The 23,019-nt window shown below is 32.8% G+C and overlaps 1 protein-coding gene across 2 annotated transcripts in view; it reads right to left on the reverse strand.

The window, feature by feature from the left end:
* Positions 1–202: 202 nt before the first annotated feature.
* GOLM2 (golgi membrane protein 2) overlaps positions 203–23,019 on the reverse strand; it is an 85,814-nt gene continuing 62,997 nt past the window's right edge. Inside the window, exons 9-10 of one of the 2 annotated variants that reach the window (XM_072962566.1) lie at positions 8,576–8,743; positions 203–2,311 (exon numbers count right to left, since the gene is read on the reverse strand). In XM_072962566.1, the coding sequence (XP_072818667.1) occupies positions 2,241–2,311; positions 8,576–8,743 (239 nt within the window). In that variant the 3' untranslated portion in view covers positions 203–2,240. The remainder of the gene's footprint in view (positions 2,312–8,575; positions 8,744–23,019) is intronic. The other variant, XM_072962567.1, reaches the window with a different exon arrangement.

A 23,019-nucleotide genomic window follows, 5' to 3' on the forward strand; every position in this document is an offset into this window, starting at 1 on the left:
TGCTGGGTCCATACGAAGCATTTAAAATTTGTTGAATAAATTAGCATTACAGTAAATAGCCCTAGTGTAAAAATTTCTGCCATTCTAGTTTAGCTTAGTTTAAAAGGAATTCCAAATTTACTCAAATTTTAGTGTTAAAATGTAACTATTTGCATCACGTGTGCTATGTGTGTATGTGTATCAGAATCAGCAAAATAGTAAAACAAGTTTAGTTTTTAATTTATTAGAACCCAGTAAGTGATGATTTTAAAAGCAGAGTGTCCATCAAATTAACACTTAATTCAGGGCAAAAATACATTTAAAAAACCTAAATCTTAAGGCAGAAGTAAAACATTATAAAACCAGCATGTCTAATATAGATTGTAGAATGTCAGAATTTTAAGAGATTCATAGTATTTTATAGCACTAAAATGTTAATACAGTCAGAAATATTATCAATTGGTCCAAGATTTCTCAGTTTATAAAATGTTTAGACTGCTAATTGAAGAAATTTTGCTGTGTAAGTAATAGCTACCATATAAGCAAATGATTGTTTTCATGATAAAGGAACAAAGGCAGGAAATTTCATGGTTTTCATTTGTAAAGATTTTACAGTATTAAATATCAAGTATTACTAGGGATATGTTTTAGATTCATCTTCCTATCCTAACTTCCAAAAAGTGTACATCAGTTCCCTTTAACTCCATTTACAAAAATTCTGTGAACTGTCACACCTATTCATTATAGGCCTGACTCTACTTATAGCAAAGGCATGAATTACTTACTTTGATATGGTAGAAAAAAATAATTTTAGTAAATCACTACATCTTTTCTTGGTTGCTAAATGATTTCAAACGGAAATCTAAGAACTTTGCACCTCTAATAAGTGAACAACCTTTTTTTTTTTAAACCTCTATAAGTTTGGATTTTGACTAGAACCTGAGTACAGGAAAAAAAAATCTCATGTTTATGTGCAATTAACTGTAGCCCTTCTGAAAAACAGAGTTATTAGCAAGCTTAAATTTCTCATGAGCAAATCTTTTATTCAGGGGAAGGGGGGTAAGATTTAAAAGTGTTTTCAATCAGAAAACAGGGATTAGCTAGCTTATGTATTCTACTGAAGAGTGTCAAAAAAGACAAATATATTTAAAATAATTTTTTAAGTCTAGCAAATATGAGGTTTATGGGTTCTTGACTACAAATTAAACACAAAGATTTTTCCTCTTTATTACAAACTTTTAAGCTATTTTAATAAAATGGCTGTAGACCTCATTGTACTTCTATTTATCTGTGCACTAATAAAAATCTGTTAAAATTCCTTATTTAGTACTTCCAAAAGTCTAGTCAAATAAGATCACTAAAACTACCAGAGAAGCTTTGAAATACTGGTTGCAAATTCATTTCAAAGTTGATTTAGCCTCTTTCAGAATCCAGCATTTAAATAATTAGTATCTTCACCAACTTGAACTCTGAAAATATAAAAATTTTAGCCAGTACTGGTTATAGTTAAACAGCACTGGTATTATGTGAAAAAATAAAAATTGAAAATATATTGTCAATCATACATTTCACAATTTCATGAACTAAGCAAGGTATAAATCATAAATATTGTTATATCTTCGCAGGCTATCTCAACTTCCATCAGGCCTCAGCTGAAAGCTTATCTGCCAAAACACGTCAGTACTCATGTAAAATGAAAAGGAGTAGGGAAGTGATTTTACACACAGCTGCCCAGTGTTTGTTTTCTGGGTTCCCCTCTCTTTTATGTAGTTATTTTAGGTATAACTCCTGAAGAGTATGAGATGAAGGGTAGATAAAACAGAATACCTGTTGGGCTAACAAGAATATATTAGTTATAAAAAGTTTTTCAGCTGAATAACTGTTCTCACTATGGTTATGCTATGTGCAACATATAAACTGTACAACCATTTTCTCCTGTTTGTCCATTTGTGGAAAGAATTAGGCTCCATAAAATGTAAAATATACATTAGTTTGCTTTAAATGCAAAGATTACAGTTTTGCTTACTTTGTTTTTGGCTCAACTGTAACACAACCCCAAAAGTCTCTGCTTTAATAATACAATATGAAAAGTTCACGTATGTACATGGGTACATTCCTTCATTAAAATTTTTCCTTAAATCTATCTCAATGTATCTTTACAACTGATACAACTGATCTTTACAACAAGAGTCAAAGTCGACAAAGTAGAAATGATGCCATTTTACAGCACTTTAGGTATTCTGAAGTTTTTCCTTTACGGCTTAAAGGACATCATTGAAACGTTGTTTTCCATAGTCTGCAGGATCCATTTGAAGTTCTCGTTCTTCATCATCTGTAAGGAAAATAATTAGGTATCAAGAATATTATTTTTAAAATCACTTGCAGAAATTCAGTCAAAGAATGTCTTTTTTTCCCTCCTCAGCCTTAATGTAGTTTTCAACTTGTTCTTTTACACCTCCTGCAGCTAGTGTTCAAATAGTGTTCTGTTTCTTAGTTGCTTGGCTAATGAGTGAAAAGTCCATAACTATTTTGGAAGATAACTTATTTTTAATAAATCTTTTGATGATAGAGAAGGAAGAGAAAAAGGGAGGGAGGGTGGGAGAGAGAAAGAAGAAAGAGAGAGGAAGGAAGGATGGGAGGCAGGGGAGGAGGAAGGAAGGAAGGAAGAAAAGAAGGGAAAAGAAGAAAGAGGATGAAAGAAACAAGTAGAGCTAGAATATGGTTAGCAAAGCTTTAGGAACTCACAAGCATTGAGGAGTTGTTCCTTTTATATAAATATATTGTTTCTATATAGATGAAAGTCCCTTAAAGCTTCGGTAGAAATTGTTCTTTATACATTTTCATGTCTTTAAAAACCAATTTTTTTCTAATTATAAAAATGATCCATAGTCATCATGTAAAAATTAGAAAATAAGTTACTTATAATCCCCAAATTTAACACTTCAGTGAATTTCTTTGCTTTTCTGCAAAGAGCTTACCAGCAACTTCCTAAATGGAGTATACTAACCGAAATGTAACCTTTTCTTTACCAAAAAGAAAAGGATTAATATTGCTAGACAGTAAGATCCTCAAGGTCACTTAGCTATATTAAATGACTCCATATAGTGCTTTGGAATTTTATCTGGTTATTGACAGGTTTTTCTGGGTCCTTCTTGGCTATCACCTGTCACTTCACTACTCTCAGCTTAACTGCTAAAAAACATTCTTTCCTAATTTTGTATTTCTAACTAGAGGTTTTTGAAATAAGACTGCTTAGAGTATTGAAATTAGCATTTTAATCAGAGCCTAGGAGGCTTCTTTTTTAGTACATGGTTTTTGATGACATCTTTTGGCTCCTCCACAGCCTTAAAAATGACTTTTATTACTCTTTGGTTCACAGTTACAATTACCCAATATTTTTTGATAGATTGAAGTGTTCCTACCATAACTGTCTGAAAATAAAATTTTATATAATTTAAAGAAAATTATATGTTGGAATTCAAATTCACATGTATATTATAGCTTTCTGAAATCTATTGTTTTGGGTTCAGTAGGTTTTCCACTCTCAGCTTCTATAACGTATCCTATGGTAAAATTTTGTTCAAGAAAGATGCCATGTGGTATATGTACTATGTATTAACGCTCAATAAAGATGTGTTCTTATTTCTTTTTTACATTTGGTCATTAAAAATGTCGAACAAACCAACTTTCCCTTATCCTTTACCCTTGAATAACTTTCCTATTAAACTTACAGAAATTCTTCTTTAGAATTGCAGACAATCATTCTGCATATCCTAGCAAACTGATCTCATATTTTTAATATTGTAATTCAGTAGGTATGATAACCCCAAATCTGTTACGTGTAAAGGCTGAAATTAAATCCATAATCACACCTGTATTTTGAAAATATACTAATCATTTTCTTATCAAAGAACTCTTTGTCCATTAAAAAATTACCTTTGGTTTTAAAAAGGAAAATAATCACTGACACCTCTCCAGAAAGCTCTCCTCAGGATTCACATTATGAGACCTCACCTTATTGACTATAAACCTATCTTTCAGGACTTAGTGATTAAATGAATATAATCACCATGGAGCAGTGGGAAAAGCTACTATGTAAAAGAGAATTTCTAGAAATTTAACAGGCAATTTATGAAAAGGAAAAAATTGCTGTTACTTTTTGGGATTTTTAAATAAATGATTGTAAAGAGAAAACAAGATAGGAGCAAAGGTCTAGGAACAGAAAAACTGAATTCTAGTCCTGGCTCAGGCACTTAACAAACACAATCCAGTTCCTAAACTTCTTTAGATCTCTAACTACCTTCTCGGTAGAACAGGAGTAACAACTGTTTCTCCTACCTCAAAGTAAATTAATACATAGGAAGGCAGTATTTACTTCCAAAGTCCTCTGTAAATACAAGAAGGAATTTGTTGGTTTTACTTATTTATGCTCTTTAGCAAAGTTGTAATACGGTGCTTTCACATTGCTATTCTGACTTTCATAGGACTTCTGATTGTCTTTTTCTTACATTGAGCTATCATTTACATTAACTAGATTCCACTTTCAGTGTAGCTATTCTAACCAGAATTCAGGTTTTTACCAACAACCTCTTTGCATTTATCTGTAAAGTATGACAAAATTACCTAATCAAATCTGATACAGAATAACAGATAACCACTAAATATAATTATTTGCACTGATATTTTATTTCATTTTACAAAGTAGAAAGTCTGTAAATAGCTCATACACATAAAATGATTATTAAAGGGAATATAAAGATGTTTATAATTTATCAATTAATTCCTATATTTCCTCTTAAGTCAAGAAAGGATCCCATGCATAAAGCAAGCTCTACCAAGCAAACGCCCTGGGGGAAATAAAGCAGTGAGGCTCCACTAAAATGTACAAATTAATCCACAGGTCAAAGTGCAATTATTCTCTTAAGCAGGCAACACAGGGGAAGAAATCTATACTTGCTTTTACTTTAAAAAAATTATTTTATTCAACAAACATTTATATAGTGTCTACAGTTTGAAAGACTCTGCTGTAAGTGCTGAACAAATATTTAAGTCGCATAATCCACATAAGAGTTGTTGAGTTAGGTAACTATATCTTTCCCTATTGTACAGATGAGGATATTGAGGCATAGAGGTTAGGTAATTCACAAGGTCACAGAGCTAGTAAGTGGGAAAGCTGAGATTCAAATTTAGGAAGGTTGGCTCCAGAACCCAGGCACTTAAGCACTATGCTAAACTTCCTTCCAGAGATATACTTAATAATGTGCATTTCACTTTCTATTAAATAAAGTTGCAACTTCTATAGGATTAAAGGTAAGAGTAAAGGGGATTTGTAAACATCTATATCCTTATTATAATAAAGGATGAATTAAAAGACATATCCATCAGATGTGTAGCATTTTCAGAGTTCATCTTTTAGTTAACTTTTTTGTTGGTTCACGAAAAGAAGTCAAGAAAAAAATGTTTACACCAATGTAAATAAAATAATATTTCTTTTAGGATGCCTCAGGAAATCAGGAATTAAAAATCAAAATAAAACAGGATTGTAAACACAAGAAAACAGGCTTCATTTAATTCTACAAGAAAACACTCTGCAGGCAGTACTGACCCAAATGATCAATATACATGAACAGGCAACAGAGATAAAGCTGGAATTCTTCAGTTCCCTATTGGCAGAGATGATGCCAAAGTCTCCATCTGATAATCCAGAATTTTGGAGACCAACGTCAGTGTCCTTAGCTGAAGCTAGACCTCAGTCCTGAAGCTGGAATCTCTAATCCTAGGAACCCAATAGCTTGAGGAAAAAAACAAAAAACAAAGCTGCTCCTAATAATCCCTAATACTGGGGAGAGCAGAGCAGAGCCTCTACTGCTGGAACCTTAATAGTGCTTCTGAAGTGCATGCCTCAGTTTTTGAGATCTCTGGCTGCAGAGTTTCAATGGTGGCAGTTAAGTTTCCACTTTCTTTCCAGGGTTTGCGGGAAGACGGTGTTTCAGGCATGCTGAAATATGAAACACATTTGTCCCTAATACTTGTGTTATAGTGATTCCACTGTGAATGTGACAACAGAATTTTAGAACTGAGAAGGACCATCTATTCTATTTTAACACTCTCACATTACAGATGAAGAAATAGTGGCCCAGAGGGTACAAATGACGTGAAAGGAAATACACAGCTGGCCTCCTAACTCTCAGGCTAATGTTTTTTTCCACTGTACTCTACCACCTGCTCTGACTGCAAGTGCAAACTGGCCTGGGAACTCAGCCATTATTTCTACACTGAAGCTATGAAGAAATGCTTTTAAATTCCAAATATTCTAACTTAATAATAAACATTTGAAATATATATTGTTGATAAACTAGGCAAGAGCCATAATCCTCCTTTCCCACTTTTTGGACAGTTATACTATACCTAAAGAATCTCTAAAAACATGTTTAAAATTATTTGAGTCTCCAGTACTACTTTTTAGTCAGCTCACTCTAACTTCTCCCTCTTTATTTGCTGGAGCTGATGTTCTTGCATCTTTCTGTATCCTGCAACAAGGGAGTCTCTTGGTAGATGCCCTATCCTGCTGCTGCTATCATCTAGTGAACCTCAAAATGGGATAAAAAATGTTAAATGGCAACCACCAGCTCAAGTAAGATTCACTTGCAGATGAGGAAACCCCCAAATTTAACCATCCCTTCCCTACTTCATTGAGGTTATCATCTTAGGTCATTATCTTCTAATCCTTAGAATCCATGGATTTATTTTCTTGTGAAAAGAAAAGCAGGGCAGCATGAGGGTACTGGGGACCTAAAGCGGAAAGTGGCAATGAGAACTAGGGTGGGAGAGGGAGAAGAGTACAGGAAAGAGAGAGAGAAGGCACTGAAGACAAATGCACCTACTATGGATTAAAATCATAAAAATATTAAACTGAAGTTGTGATGAAAGTCACCAATATTAAGATAAGCCAAACAGAAGAAATGATTTTCAATGATCACTGAAATTAACTGCTCTAATCTCAACATTACCCAATGAGATGATATAAGGCCCTAGGAAAGAAAACTAGAGAATGATTAAGGTGTAAACCAAGCAAGATTATAAGATCAGAAGTTAAAGGTTATTACCCTAGTCACAGTTATAAGAATAAAAGCTCAATGAGAGAGAGGAAAAAAAAATAAACTCAATGAGAAAGGCGTAAAATGGTCAGTTAACAGTATTTACCAAGGGCCCTATGTATGCTAAGTACAATTGTGGGGAGAGAGGTGACTATGAAGGCAGAAAATGATACAAACAAAATAGAAAGCAAATGAAAATTCCTGCCCTCCAAGAGCTTACAGTCTAATTGGTGATATGATATGCATGCATGAAAAAGCCTTAAAACGTTGTAAGTAATCGCAAATAAACATGATCCAAACAAATTACAAAAGCAATGAGAAAGAAATGGTCAAATTTATGAAAAATGGATGACACTGTAGAAAACAGATGAGTATAATTTTTTTAATGGTACCAAAAAGTGAGAAGTTCTCATTAACATATCCTTATATAACTCCTAGCATTTATTAATCTCTTTCTATTCCCAATAACCATTCTTCCAAAACTATAATGTACTATCAAAACAATTCCTAGGTGGAAGTCAGAGTCTCTAGTTTCCCTTTTTCTTTTAACAATGTAGTATTCTAGGACAACTATGTTTTCTTCTGAGTTTTATAAAAACAATTCTTGTCATGAACTTAAATAAAATTTAATTACTTTAAAAGGCGTTAAGAAATCAAGACAGGTTATACTGAAAAATATCTCATGCAACATATTATAAAATCTAATACATCATACATTAAGTTCATAATCAATTTTTATAGAAAAGAGAAAAAGTTCCACAAATACTACTAGACAATATAAGCAGGCAGAAAACAGGCCTAAAAACTTGTAATAAAGCAACATACTCTGATATGCATGCATGGGTAGGGCTGCGTGCACACAAATAGATTCTGAACTTTCACTGAGTTAAAAGCTCAAAAAGCTCAGAAGTAACACAGTTAGCAAGGAAAATATGTTGAATCTGTGTATTAAACATGAAGCAGGCAAATCTTCACAAACTGATTGTTAAATCTAAATTTTACGGGTCTCAGAAAAATAGCGTCAAAAATAGCCTTTGTGTGATGTATCAGTAGTGAAGTAATCTTATCCCCAGGGTGGAGGAGACCAATCCCTTTGTGGCTGTCTGGTCAGTATCTGTACCTGGAATACTGAAATGCTTTCAGATGAGAAATTGGAAAAGAACTATTTTCTGGGAGTATTTGCCTCAGGTGAAGTCTAAAGCCATCTTAAACAATTTATTTCTAAAATTTCTGAAGATTCTGAGTTTCAAATTGTAACTATATTCATTAATACATATAAAATAACGAAAAATGGAAATAACTAAAATGATTAATTTACAGATCTGCAAATACCACTATCATAAAATGTTTTTTTCAAATAAAACTGAAAAACTGCACAGAACCTCTCTGTATTAAGATTGTACTGCTAATGATAAGTGGGGAAAATTCTACACAAATTCAACCAAAAAAGTAGGAGGTGGGTTTCACGGTCACAGCATGGAGGCCAGGCCCACGCTCACCTTGGACGTCTTCCTCTCCACCATCACCATCTTCTTCCTCATTGTAAGCCAGTTCAGCCTGCTTGTCTGCCTCATACTCACCTACGTTACCATCATCCCCATTATAATCCGCCAGTTTAGAGCCATGCTGCGGATCAACAGGGGATTCATTTTCATCAAAGAATCGGCCTGTGAAGTAGGTAGAGGATTAATTCAAGAGTAAAGAGAAGAAAAGAAGGGACCTATACTGAAAGTAGACCAGAAAGTAGACAAGTGAAACCTGGCAACATTCAGCGTACTCATTATAAAAAAGATACACTTTGTGAACATTATCCAAGACAAAAGGAAAAAAGAATGAAGATTGAAAATAGCTTTTATTTAAGACTTTCTCTTCTGTTTTAATTTTAGTACTTGCTACTTAAGGTTTGAATGTTTTCTTAAAGAAAAGAGCATCATTTACAGAATTGGTTTCCTAATAACCAACAACTTCTCTGATATAAGTATTTGTCTAATTTAACACTTTAGGAGAAGAATAATTTTATTACTAGAGACAATAAATACTTGAAATTTGTAGTCATTTATTGCTTTGTGAAATGCCAGTTTCTATGAATAATTTTGATAACTTTTCTTATCAAAATAAATGAGTACTTTGTAGGCTAGTTTCTTTTTGGATACCAAGAAAAACTAACATACTTGAGGGCTATCTCAAGTTTCTTCAGTAATAACGATTCACTATAGCCATGGATTTCCAAGGAGGGAGGGCAGAGAGAGTAAACTATCAGAATCCTTAGTGGTTATGTGTTTTGAAAAAACATCCCAAATAATTCTGATTTATTCTTTCTCATTTCCTGAACCAGATTTTTAAAAGTCAATCACAGAGAAAGTTTCAGAAAGTTGACCTACACGAGGCTGTTATTTTGTACACGTTCTGTCTCACAAACGCAAGTGAAAATCTACCTGGACATTAAATTTAAGTAGCATAAAAGTAAATTTTATTCCAATTCCTAAAATATGAATAAGAGTAACTTACTGATGGTGTTAAAGTTTAAAACTTTTAGAAATTATAAAAAACTTTCTGTGGTAGGTCTAAAGTCTCTGGAATTATATTTTTAAAATTCACATTGCAATAAGACAACCAGGAAAAAAATTAGCAACTTCCTTTGCTTGCAAAGAAAGGTTAAGTACAAACAGAGGGAATTAATGGGGGTACTGATCAGTTCTATAGATGGTTTCGTCACATCATCAGGCCAATATATTTCTAATTGTTATGTAAAGAGTCAATCAGAAAATACCCAAAATATATGGACAACTCATACAACTACTACCAAAAAACTAAACAACCCGATTAAAAAAATGGACTGAATAAACATTTTTCCAAAGTAGACATATGAATGGCCAATAGGCACATGAAAAGATGCTCAACATCACTAATCATCAAAGAAATGTAAATTAAAACCACAATGTTATCTATCACCTCACACCTGTCAGAATGGCTATCATTAAAAAGAACACAAATAACAGATGTTGGAGAGGATGTGAGAAAAGGGGACCCTTGAACACTGTTGGTGGGAATGTAAATTGGTACAGCCACTAAGGAAAACAGTATAGAGGTTTCTCAAAAAACTAAAAACAGAACTACCATATGATTCAGCAGTTTCCTAGTATATATTAGTAAAAAATGAAAACACTAATTAAAAAAAGATATAAGCACCCCAATGTTCATAGCAGCATTATTTACAATTGCCAAGACATAGAAGCAACCTAAGTGTCCATCAACAGATGAATGGACGTAAAGGATGTGGTATATATATATATACACACACACACACACACACACACACACACATATACATACAATGGAATACTACTCAACCACAAAAAAGAATGAAATTTTGCCATTTGCAACAACATGGATGGACCTGGCGGGTATTACGCATAGTGAAGTAAGTCAAGACAAAGACAAATACTGTATGTTAGCACTTACATGTGGAATCTAAAAAAATAAAACCAACAAATGAATATAACAAGACAGAAAGACTCACAGATGTGGAGAACAAACTAGTGGTTACCAGTAGGGAGAGAAAAGGAGGAGAGGCAACCCTAGCGGCAGGGGATTAAGAGGTATAAACTACTATGTATAAAATAAATAAGCTACAAGGATTACAACACAGGTAATGTAGCCAATATTTTATAACTTTAAATGGAGTACAATCTATAAAAATTTTGAATCAGTATGTTGTACACCTGAAAATAATGTAATATTGTAAATCAACTCTATCTCTATAAAGAAGTCAATCAAGAAAATAAAGAACAAAATCATACATAGTCTTTTAAGTTGGGGAGAGTTTACAACAGGAGACTGAAGTAAATGGGGCCAATAAAAAGAACATAAAATCATCTAAAATCTACTCTAGAGTTTTGTGTGTACAATAAGTAAATAAGTGGAAAAGTTGACAAAAAGAGAAAAGAAATGGATATACAAGAGTTAAAATGGAAAAACAGTAACAAGAGAAGAATAGATACACTATTTGTGACAAAGATACTCTATTCCCTGAATGATAGTTAATACAAAATAAAATATTTTGGTGGCTTTTATTATTACCTATTTCTCTAATGATTAAAAATAAATGATGCCAATGTAAGAAGGAAAAAGGAGATTTACAGAAATTTATATTTTCTTCTTCTTAATATACAGTATTTACTATGGCAAATACCTGGAACAGTTAAATCATCTTTATGTAATGTGAAATTGCTGTTTTAAATACAGAAACATTTTAATATGGTAGTTACCAGTGAGTTTCTCAAGGTATGCTATTTCTTCCAAGAAAACATTTTCATTTTTTATCAGAGTTACAAAATATAGAAGACTAAAAAATTAGTCTAAAAAAGTTATTGCAAAATATAGATAACTAGTATTATCAGACATGGTATATTAACCAAATAAATCATCTACCTGTAACTATTCTAGTATCCCAAGAGAACAATTTACAGAGTTTCTTCTCTCTTTTTTTGAGGTCTTTGATGATCTGATTAGCCTGAATTTAGTCATAAAATTTTAATATTATAATTAGTGACACTCAGAGATAATCAGAAAATCAATAACAAGAATGGATGACCACAACAGTAACTCATGCTATACACTACCATAGACAACAAGAGAGAAAAAGACAGAGCCAACTTCATAAAGTTGACAGTCAAGTTGGAGACATCAGACAAACTTCACAGCAGGCAGTGAATGAACATGACTATATAAATAAAAATGCAAAATGCTTTTTAATATAACAGATTGCTAAATTATATAATTATCAGGCAATATATTTGCAAAAAGTTATACAAGGGAGAAATCAGTGTAGGTTAGAGTTAGAAGGGAAGGTTTCAAAAAAGAGGCAAATACGTTGGACCATGACTGAGAGAAGGAAGGAAAGAAGCATTCAAATAAGTAAGAATGAAGACAGTATTCAGGAGACAGTAAAGAGATTAATTCTGCTAGATTTATATTAGAAAGTGGAAAGAGGAAGTTTGGGCACACAAATTGGGAATAATTACGGAAGACCTATAAAGTTAGAGATTTTAAAAGGCCTCCTATGTGCACTTCATAAGATCACTGTTAGAATAATTGACACGTATATGAAAGTATCTACAATACTGTTTCATCCATCTATCCAACAAAGATGCACTGATGTATGTGATATGTATTATGCTAGGCACTGTGATACAAAAATAAACTTACAATCTCCATCTCCAGTAACTCAGTGTAGTAAAGGAGACAAACATGTAAACAAATAACATGTACTGTAACACAATACTCTAGAAAGTGACATCTGAACATGGAGATGGTTGCTATTGTTGGTTCTATTTGACAGAGGAAATCTGAACTTTATGGACGAGGCCATAGGCGGTTGTTAAGATTTCTTTTCTCTGAGAACAAAAAACAAATTATCTACCACAGCACTTCAGTGAATATTTAAGCAAGGAGCTATGACAATTCAGTCTAGGAAGCTATCAGAGGAAATATTAGGAACAGGTGAATCAAATACATTTAAAAATGACAAACTGAATATATGTCACAATGGAGTGAAAAGAGTCAAAGGATGATTCTATAATGCTAGCCTGGAAACTAAAAACAATGGTACCTATACCCAAAATGGAACATTTGGGAAGGCATGGGAAATGAAATGTTGCTTCAGGTATACCGAGTTTAGGATTACAGTAAGATATCCAAATGAAAAGATTTTATAGACACATGGAAACACAGAACTGGACTCTAGGTGCAAAGTGAGGCCTATCTGTACAGATTTAAGACTTATAAATGTAAAGATGATAGGTTAAACTATGAGAAGATAATGTCTTTTCAGAAATAAATTTTTTACAGAAAACAGCTATCAGTCAAAGGAATGATCTTGGGAAATAACTGCATTTAATAAGGGAAAAAAGAAATAAGGGTAAAGTTACCACATGGTATAAACCATGATGTGTTTCAGAAGGAATTAAATATTAGACTTCATCTCTGAAGCATTTTACCTATTTAAAGATTTTTAATTCAGTTCTGTCTCAGTAACCCCAATGTTAAAACTGTGCCGTTCCAGGAAGGGGAATAATATGGTAATTATATTTAGTTTGGATCCTCAAATTTCCTTATACTATAGCAAAATTCAACTGAATGTTTCATTTTCACCCTGGTGGCTGGTTGAAAACTGTTAACTTAGAGTCTATTAGTAACAGGACAGCTTCATCCTAACAGTTTAAACATGAGCACACAAAGAAAGAAGCACCATACACACTAGCTTTAGAAAGTCGCTGGGCAGTATCAAGTTGGGAAAACAAATCATAAAAGATTATTGATACATTTTTCAGTTCACTTTAAATAATACAATAGAACTTAATATAGAATGACAGATATTCCGTAAAACACCTTAAACATCAGACTACAAACTTCAAAAACCAGTAGAAAATAAAAGGATAATGACACATAACTATAACATTTCTCAATAACTAAAAGGGTATTTCAGTCAAGAGAACTAGAGTGGTTATTTTAATTCTATACTATAAATCAAACCAAGATAAGTCACTTTTTTGCTTCCTTAGCTCAAAGTTCGTTTATGGGTTTCAATTTCTCAACTATTATATTAAAGAGAGGCTTCTATTTTTCATGTCATTCTTTTAATGTCATTACTACTATTATAAACAAAAATGAATCAATCTCAGTTGGCTATAATAACTCTAGAGAAGAAAGAAAAGGAAATTTTATTCTACAGGAGGCGACCTCTTATTCTAGCCTTCATCTGCTGGTAGTATCTACTGTGTACCATTCACCTGGCAATTAACACATTCACTGACTCTTGCATTATTCAATTTAACACCTACAGTTTTGATTATCTCAAGTATCCACTGAGGGTCCATGACATGATAACTTATAAGCTGTTGAGACATGAGCTAGGGTCAGGAGGATGGGAGGATGGGGTATGCAAATTGTGACAAAAATCTTATGGCAGACTTTCCCCACAAAAACAATACACAGGGAAAAGTTTTTGAACTATTTACTTTGATTTAATTATCAGGAACATATTGGGGCGAAAAGACCACACTTATTTTGCATCTTAAGATATCAGACCTGCATGTAATAGGCACAGGAACAAATCTGTAAGTTGGTTGACTTTATGGAAGGAAAAGAGAAACTGAGGAAATGAAAGAAGCATGGTAGCTAGAAATTATGGCTAAAAGCATCTGAACAATCTGATTTACCCTCATCCTCAACACAAAGGGGTTCAACTGCTCTTTCCCCTTCTTCACATAGCACAGGCTGCCTTTTTGCTATTTTGCTATTTTTCTGCTTAAGACTAATTCTACGTGGGGAAGGGAGAAGGGAACGGAAACACACAATTTGATTTGCTTCAAGGTCAAATACTGCTCTCCATGCCTCTTCCTTTTATCCTCCACCAAACCTGTGGGACTAACCTTAGCACCAGCATAGGATAAAGGGGCCTGAGGTGGGAAGTTCTAACTTGACAGTTTTGCACAAATTTTTTTAAATGCAGCACTATGATTTACATTTTCTAAAAATTTAACAGAATTTTATATTATTAAATATTTTCATATATACAGAGAAGTATAGAGACTATAACATCCATATTCCCATCATCCAGAGCTCTGTCAAATTTTAACATTTTTTACCATGTTTGTTTCAGAACTTCTAAATAAATAAAACATTACAGATACAATTAAAGTTTTCTTGGTACCTCTCCCTAGCATTCTCCTCCTATCCTAAAGTAACCTCTATCTTAAATTGTGTGTTAAGCAACCCCTTGAAGATTTATGTATTCATTAATAAATAGTATTGAATCACACACAGTCCTTTAAACTTTATATACATGGCATCTGGGCAGGAAAGAGTTAACTCCACATTCTGGGTTGCTGAAACCCTGAACATTCCAAAGAAAGGCTAGTTTTCAGGACTGGTCCTTGGCTTTATCCTGAGAAATAACTTCTGAGCCCTCAGGCCATGCTATACCAGTTTGATTGAATAAATTTGCCCTAGTGAAGGGATTTACTTGGTTTTGCTAGGTGGAGGTGGGCAGTCCTAGAGTCTGAGTTGCTGACCACTGCATGACTACATGTGGACGCTACATAACTGACCCCCAATAAAAATCCTGGACGCTAAGGATCAAGTGAGCCTCCTTGGTTGGCAACAGTTCACCCGTTTGTTACATTTCCTTGCTGGGAGAATTAAGCACATCTCCATGCAACTCCCCTGGAAGGAGACACATGGATGCTTGTATCTGCTGTCTCCTCATCTTGCTCCACGAACTTTTTCCATTTACTGATTTTAATCTGTGTCCTTTGCTGTACTGAACTGTAACTGTGAGTATAACAACTCTTCTGGGTTCCGTGAGCCCTTCTACTGAATCATCAAGCTTCAGGGTGGTCTTGGAGGACTCCCAACACAGCATCTTAATAGATCTATTTTGCAACTTGCTTTATTTTCACCACATTATGCTTTTGAGATTTATCCATGTTGATATATATGGCTTTATTCATTCATTTTAACTTCTAGATATGATTCCATTGTATGTATGGTACATATACTTTGGTATTATTATCATGATGAATATTTGTTTTCAATTTTCAATATAGTAAACAATGAATGTATTTGTATACATCTCATACATAAAAAAGACATTTATAGGTAACATATAAGGTGCTAAGTTGCATGGTATGTACATGCAACTCTTCTCTTATTATTGATATGTTGATTAACAGAAGTTTTTAATTTTAATAAAGCCCAATTTATCATCTTTTTCATTTATGGTTAGCTTTTTGGGGGGAGGTTGTCTGGTTTAAGAAATCTTTGCCTACTCCACATCATGAAGATATTCTCCTGTTCTCTTCTAGAATTTTTATTAGCTTTAAATTTTAAATCTATAATCTATCTTGAATTTAATTCTGTGTATTATGTGAGGAAGGGGAGCCAAGGTTAAATTTTTCCATTTTGGCTATTCGACCGACCCAGTACTATTTATTGAAAAGACCATCCTTCCCCCACATTACACTACAATATCAACTCTGTCATAAATCAAGTGACCATATAAATGTGGTCAGTTCCTGGATTCTCTATTGTTTCACTGGTCCATTTGTCTATTTTTGTGCCAATACCACACTACCTTAACTGCTTTACTAATAATAGTTTTTTATAGTAAGTCTTGATATCTGGTAGTGGACACCACTAAGTTTTATAGATAGTTCTTATAGATTGTCTTGCCTATTCTTAGTCCTTTGCATTTCCATATACATTTTAGAGTCAGCTTATCAATTTCCACTAAAAAGAAAAAAAAAATGCCCCTGGGATTATGAATGGGATAGCACTGAAATTCTAGATAAATCTAAGAATTGATACCTTTAAAACATTGAGCCTTCCAATGTATCAGCATGGATTTATATATATATCATGTAATTTCTGTCAATAATATATAGAGGTTCCTGTGAATACTTCGTTAGATTTTTTTCAAGAATCTGATGTATTTTATGCTACTTAAAAATTTCTTTTTAAGAATTTCATTTTATATGTTTATTGCTGACATATAGAAATACAATTAATTTTTATATTAATCTTATATCTAATAACTTTGCTAAATACATTTAATAGTTTGTAGATTTTTTAAATTTTTCTACATACAGAATCATGTCTTAATATCATTTATCAGTTTTATTTCTTCATTTTACAATTTCTATACAGTTTTCTTTTCTTGCATTTTATTTCATTGACTAGGACCTACAGTAAAAAGCTGAATAGAAGTGATGATAGTGGTTGTTCCAGTCTTCTAGATTTCAGGGGGAAAGTTTTTGAGATTTCACCATTAAGTATAATGTTTGTGATAGGATCTTTGCAGATGCTCTTTATCAGATTAAGGAAATTACCTTCCTTTTTTTTTTAATTGAGTTATAGTCAGTTTACAATGTTGTGTTAATTTCTGGTGTACAGCAGAGTTTTTCAGTCATACATGAATATACATATATTCGTTTTCATATTCTTTTTCACTGTGAACTTCAGCAAGATCTTGAATATATTTCCCTGTGCTATAAGTATAAACTAGTTTATCTATTCTATATATACCTGTCAGTATCTATAAATCTCGAACTCCCAGTCTGTCCCTACTCACCCCCTACTCACCCCCCGCCCTCCTGGCAACCACAACTTTGTATTCTATGTCTGTGAGTCTGTTTCTGTTTTATATTTAAGTTCATTTGTCTTCTTCTTCTTTTTTAGATTCCACATATGAGTGATACCATATGGTATTTTTCTTTCTCTTTCTAGCTAACTTCACTTAAAATGACAAGGAAATTACCTTCTAATCCTAATTTGCTTAGAATTTGTTGTACTTAATGAATACATGTTGAATTTCTTCAAATGCTTTCTTTGCATCTATTGAGATGACTATTGGATTTTTCTTACATATTTGGTAAATGTGGTGAATTATACAAACTGCTTTTTAAATATTAAAATAACTTTGCACTTTGAGTATAAATCCAACATGGTCATTATGCATATAATTTTTTCTAGCTTTGGATTTGATTTACTAACATTTTATTCAAGATTTTTTTTATATCTATTTAAACAAGAGGGCCTGTCCTATAATTTTCTTTTAATATCCTTAGTTTTGCTATCCAATTTATGGATAAAGTCATAAAATATCTTGGGCAGAGTGTCCACCTTTTAAATTCTCTGAAAAGAGTTCATGTTAGATTGGTTGGATTTCTTCCTTTGGAAGAATTCACCAGTGAAACAATCTGGGCATGAAAATTTCATTAAGGGAAGGTTTTAAATTGCAGATTCAATATCTTAAATAGACATGCAACTATTCAAATTATCCATATCTTCATGTGTCAATTTTGTAAAGAGCTGTTTTTCAAGGATCTTGTCCATTTCCTCTAAATTTTCAAATGTTTTCACATTAGTTCATAATACCTCATTAACTATCCTCTAATATTGTTATTTATAGGATATATACTGATGCTCTCTTTTTCATTCTTGATAGTATTAATTTGTACCATCTTTTTCTGTCTTGATCTGTTCTACAGGTCTTATTTTCAGTACCCTTTTCAAATAACCAATTTTTGGTTTTGTTGATTTCATTATCAATTTCATATAGTGATCCTGAATGTAGTAATCTAGTTAAACTCTCTTTTTACTTATAGCAGCATCTCTTTTGGTGTGTGGTGAGACTTTTGTTTACCTAGTCAACTTATTTAATGGTTATTGGTTTATTCAGGTTTTCAAATCTTCTTGAGTCAATTTTTATAATTAATTTTCCAGAAAACTATACATTTGATATGTTTTAAAATTTACTGTCCATGTTTAGGATATTATTTATCTGTTCTATTTTTCTTCATTAATATTACTAGAGGCATGTTTATCTTAGGTATGTTTTTTTTTGCTGATTATTTTTTAATTTTCTATTTCATTTATCTGCTCTTGTCTTTATTTTTATTTATTTATTTTTTGTTTTTTAGGGGTGTGTGTGGGAGGTAATTATGTTTATTTGTTTGTTTGTTTTTAGAGGTAGTACTGGGGAATGAACCCAGGACCCTGTACATTCTAAGCATGCAATCTACCACTTGAGCTGTACCCTCCCCCTTCTACATTCTTCACGTTTCCTGTTATTCTTTTTCTCCCTCTTTCTCTGAGCCAGATTTTTTTGAGTTCTAACCCGAACTCAGCTATTCACTAGCTAAGTAATCTTGAAAGTGTTATGAAATTTTGTGTCTGTTTCCAGTTTATAAAATGGTAATGATAATATCTACAGATGTGTTTATTATGAGTTTGTATATACAAACACTTTAGAACAGCAACACTAACCACTCCAGTGTTAGTTATTATTAGTACCATGATCATTATTATAGTAGACATACGCCTGTTATCACCACTACTGCTATAACTACTTCTGTTTTTGCGTTGAATTCAACTCATTTAATTTTTAGGTTTTTTTTTCTCCTTAATGCTTTTGCTGCCATAAATTTACATGTACTTCAGATGTAACCCTCACATTTTAATACGTGTGGTACTTATATTGTTTAGGTCTGTAAATTTTGAAATGCCCATTATAAATTTCCCCCCAAAAAAGAGTTATTGAGGATTAACTCTTTAAAGGTTATAATACAGGGGCTTTAAAATACTATTCATGGTTGGGGGAGGGTCCTAACTACCTCCCCAAAATACTATTCATGACATAATTTGCTTGAAATTTATTATGACTCCCTATGATTGAGTATCTAGCCAATTTCTGTAACTGTTTCTATAAGTACTTGAAAAATGTTTTTCTCCTCATTAAGTGGTGGGATCTGAATACATTTATATATATTTAAATAATCTTGATAGTTTTTGTTTCAAACTTTCTAAAGCCTTGGTGATTTATAAGTTTTGATAGAAGTATATTAAAATCTGTCACATTAATTATGTAGTTGTCAATCACTCCTTGAAACTGCATCAGTTTCTTGTCTTTCTGTTTCCTGGCTATGTATTTAGATGATGGGTCCCTCTTTTTAGCAGTTGTTCCTCTTGTTATTATGGAGTACCCTTTTATTTTTCTTTTTCCCTTAAAGTCTATTTTGTCATTTATTACTTCACATCAGTTTTCTCTTGATTATATTTCACCAAGGAATATCTTTTTTTCTTTCAGTGTGGTAAAATATACATTACATACAATTTATCATCTTAACTATATTTAAGTGTACAGTTCATTGGCATTAAATATATTAACAGCATTGTGCAAACAACACCACCATCTCATGTCCAGAACTTTTTTCATCTTCCCAAACTGAAACTCTGTATTCATTAAACAATAACCCCTTCCCCAATCCAGCCTCTGGCAACCACCATTTTACTTTCTGTTTCTATGAATTTTACTTCCCCAGGTACCTCATGTAAGTGGAATTACAACAGTATTTGTCCTTTTGTGACTGGCTTATTTCACTTGTCATTATGTCTTTAAGGTTCATTTATATTGTAGTGCATGTCATAATTTCCTTCCTTTTTAAAGCTGACTAATATTCCACTGTACAGATACACCATATTTTGTTTATCCATTCATTTGCTGAATTCTTGGGTTGCTTCCATCTTTTGGCTATTGTGAATAATGCTGCTATGAATACAGATGTACAAATATCTGTTTGAATCTCTGTTTCCAACTCTTTTGGGTATATACCCAAAAGTGGGAAATACCTTTTATAGTCCTTTTATTTTCACATTTTCTATGTATATGTGTTTAAGATTTAGTTGTAAATACTACATAGCTAGATTCTATCTGTGTGTCCTTTTATCATCTGTTTATATTTATCCTGGTTTTTGAAGTATTTGACCTTATTTCTTTGATTTTACTGTTAAAATTCCTCTTTTTGGATTTTCTTCTTCCTTTCTTTCAATATCTCCTATGCTTCCTCTACCCACTGTTGGAAGGAATTGGTACACTGTATTTCTAGTCTTTTAGTGATTACTCTTAAGTTTTAAACCCTCATACTTTACACAAATTTCAAAGTATTCAGTATTTCTGTCCTCTTTCTGAACAGGACATGGACCTTTTTACTTTATCCTTGAAAACTGTCTCAATCTTTTATTATTATTTGCTATTGTTTTTGCTATCTTAAAACAAAAACGGTTTTATAAGTCAATAACTAACTAATTAAATTTACCAATAGATTTGATCTATTTGAGTTCCTTTTTTGGAGGGAGGGGGTAGCTATTATTACTATCCTTCTTCAATTTTCTTTATACTAAATCACTGCGTGGACCAAACAAAACTCATATGCTGTGTGGATATGGTCAAGGGCTGTCAGTTTTCAGTCTCTGCAACGAATTATTTTTGCTATTTAACAAAGTTTTGGAAACAAAACGTAAACATCTAGCCTAACGCAAGATCATTCTTCAAATTCAACTAAAGCCCAGTCATTGCCATAGGTCTTAATCTCCCTAATGAACAAACAGACTTATCCCTCATCTGCTATTCCAAATGTTCTCTTTCACTTATTTTGACTACAGATGGGAAAATGTAGTTAATAATTAAAACCACAGAGAAAAAAAAATGTCCTTAATGTTTCTTCATGAAGAATAAAGTCACAATAAAATGGAAAACTATTTTTAAAACGTAACAGAAATGAAAATTTAGTATATAAAAACTTAATCCACACAACCAAACAAGAGAGGAAAACTTGTGGTTATAAATGCATACTGTTTTGCCTAGCAGGAATTCAATCCAAGTTTGTTTTAGTGAATATATTAGTAAGAAAGAGAGGTGTGAAGAATTAAGCATCTACCAAAAAACTTAAAAAAGGGAATAAAGTGACAAGTCACAAGTAGCAAAGAATAAGGTTAAGGCAGACTGAAAACGGAAAAGTGGCAAAATTAGTGGTTGGTTTTCAAAAAATGAAAGAAACAATACGTAAACTACAATTTATAAGAGAGAGATACTATACCAGTTTCAGGATTAAGAATTTTAGAATAAAGAAATTAAAAGTAGGGAAATTCTCATATATTAATATAATTTATGATGAAGTACTCATTTTGATCATGTGACTAGCTATCAAAACATGAACCCCACAAATTTAACAAATGCTTACTATGTACATGTGAGGCTTGAAATATAAAAAAGAATAAGATACAGTTCCTGCCTTCATGGAGTTACCACTGTAACAGTGACATATGTATAAACAAGCTATAGGACAGGACACACTACCCAACATTGCTGGTTCTTTAATTTTTTGTTTTCCGGATTTCAGGAAACTTTATCCTCTTTTCTCATAAGCTATGTATAACACAGCAAACTGGTAAAGTATATGTTCGTAAATAAAGATGAAACAACTACTTTTTATCCCTACCAGATCCCTCTGACATTCAGAAACTGTTAGTGAATAATCTTATTTTCATGGCAATATAGTTATTTGGAGAAGTTCAGTAAGAATCTGCTGTCCTTGTAATAGAACACTTTTGGAAACTTTGGTTATATTACCAAAGTTCTGATTAGAATGTTTTATTTGAGAATGATGCATAAAATCAGATATGACCAGACAGCTTTACAAAACTAAGGTTTACTTTGAGGAGCCAATACTTAGAAAGCACCCCCTTCCCCACTGGAAAAAATGTGCTTATACCTGGCATACAGAGTTCCCAGCCTTAGAGGTAAATAAGGAAGGTCACTTCCTGGCAGGCCCAGGAACTTCAGAATATCTTGGGAATCTCAAGAAGATAGGAATTCACATTGTCTATCGGCACTGCAGGCGAGTCCTCGGTTTGGCTTCCTAGTCTAAATAGGCTATTAAAGGTCCAATTTAGATTCCTTATGAAAAGTTCCAGCAAAGAAAACTGGAAATATGGTCAATCACTATTGTTGCTGCACTTATATCAATAAATAGGCCAAGTTTAATGAGACTGGACTTATTTTGAAAACTAATCAGTCTTATTTTGATTATCTTTGATAGAAACGGGGGTGATTATAGAGAGAAAAATGATGTGCAATAGAATATGAAAGCACACCCTTGTGGCTATTAAATACTAGTCCTATTTATTATCTTTAAGATTGTGTTATCTACCCGTAAACCAGACCGGATCCTGAATCCTTTTAGTTTCCTCTGATATCTGGCGGCAACTCAACAATAAAAATTTTCAATTTTTCTCCCACCCTATTAATTTTAATCACCAACACTTAAAATTATCCTTTCCCAAGGCCTTGCAAGCTGAAGATGGACAGTTTGATATAAATGTCAGAGAAATCACCACAACAGTTCATGTATGGATAAACTTTGTGCCTGCTGCTGTGTAGGCCACTGGGAAAAAGTTCACCTGATCACCTGATGACATTTCTAGATTTTCAAGGAAAATCTGTCATACTGCCAATGCCTGTCCTCATTCTATCTGAAGATGCTTCAAGTCCAACACCTAGAAAATCTTGATTGACTGCCTTCTGGACAAAAAAACTGAGTCT

Source organism: Vicugna pacos, chromosome 6, assembly GCF_048564905.1.
Source record: "Vicugna pacos chromosome 6, VicPac4, whole genome shotgun sequence".
Classification (NCBI taxonomy): Eukaryota; Metazoa; Chordata; class Mammalia; order Artiodactyla; family Camelidae; genus Vicugna; species Vicugna pacos.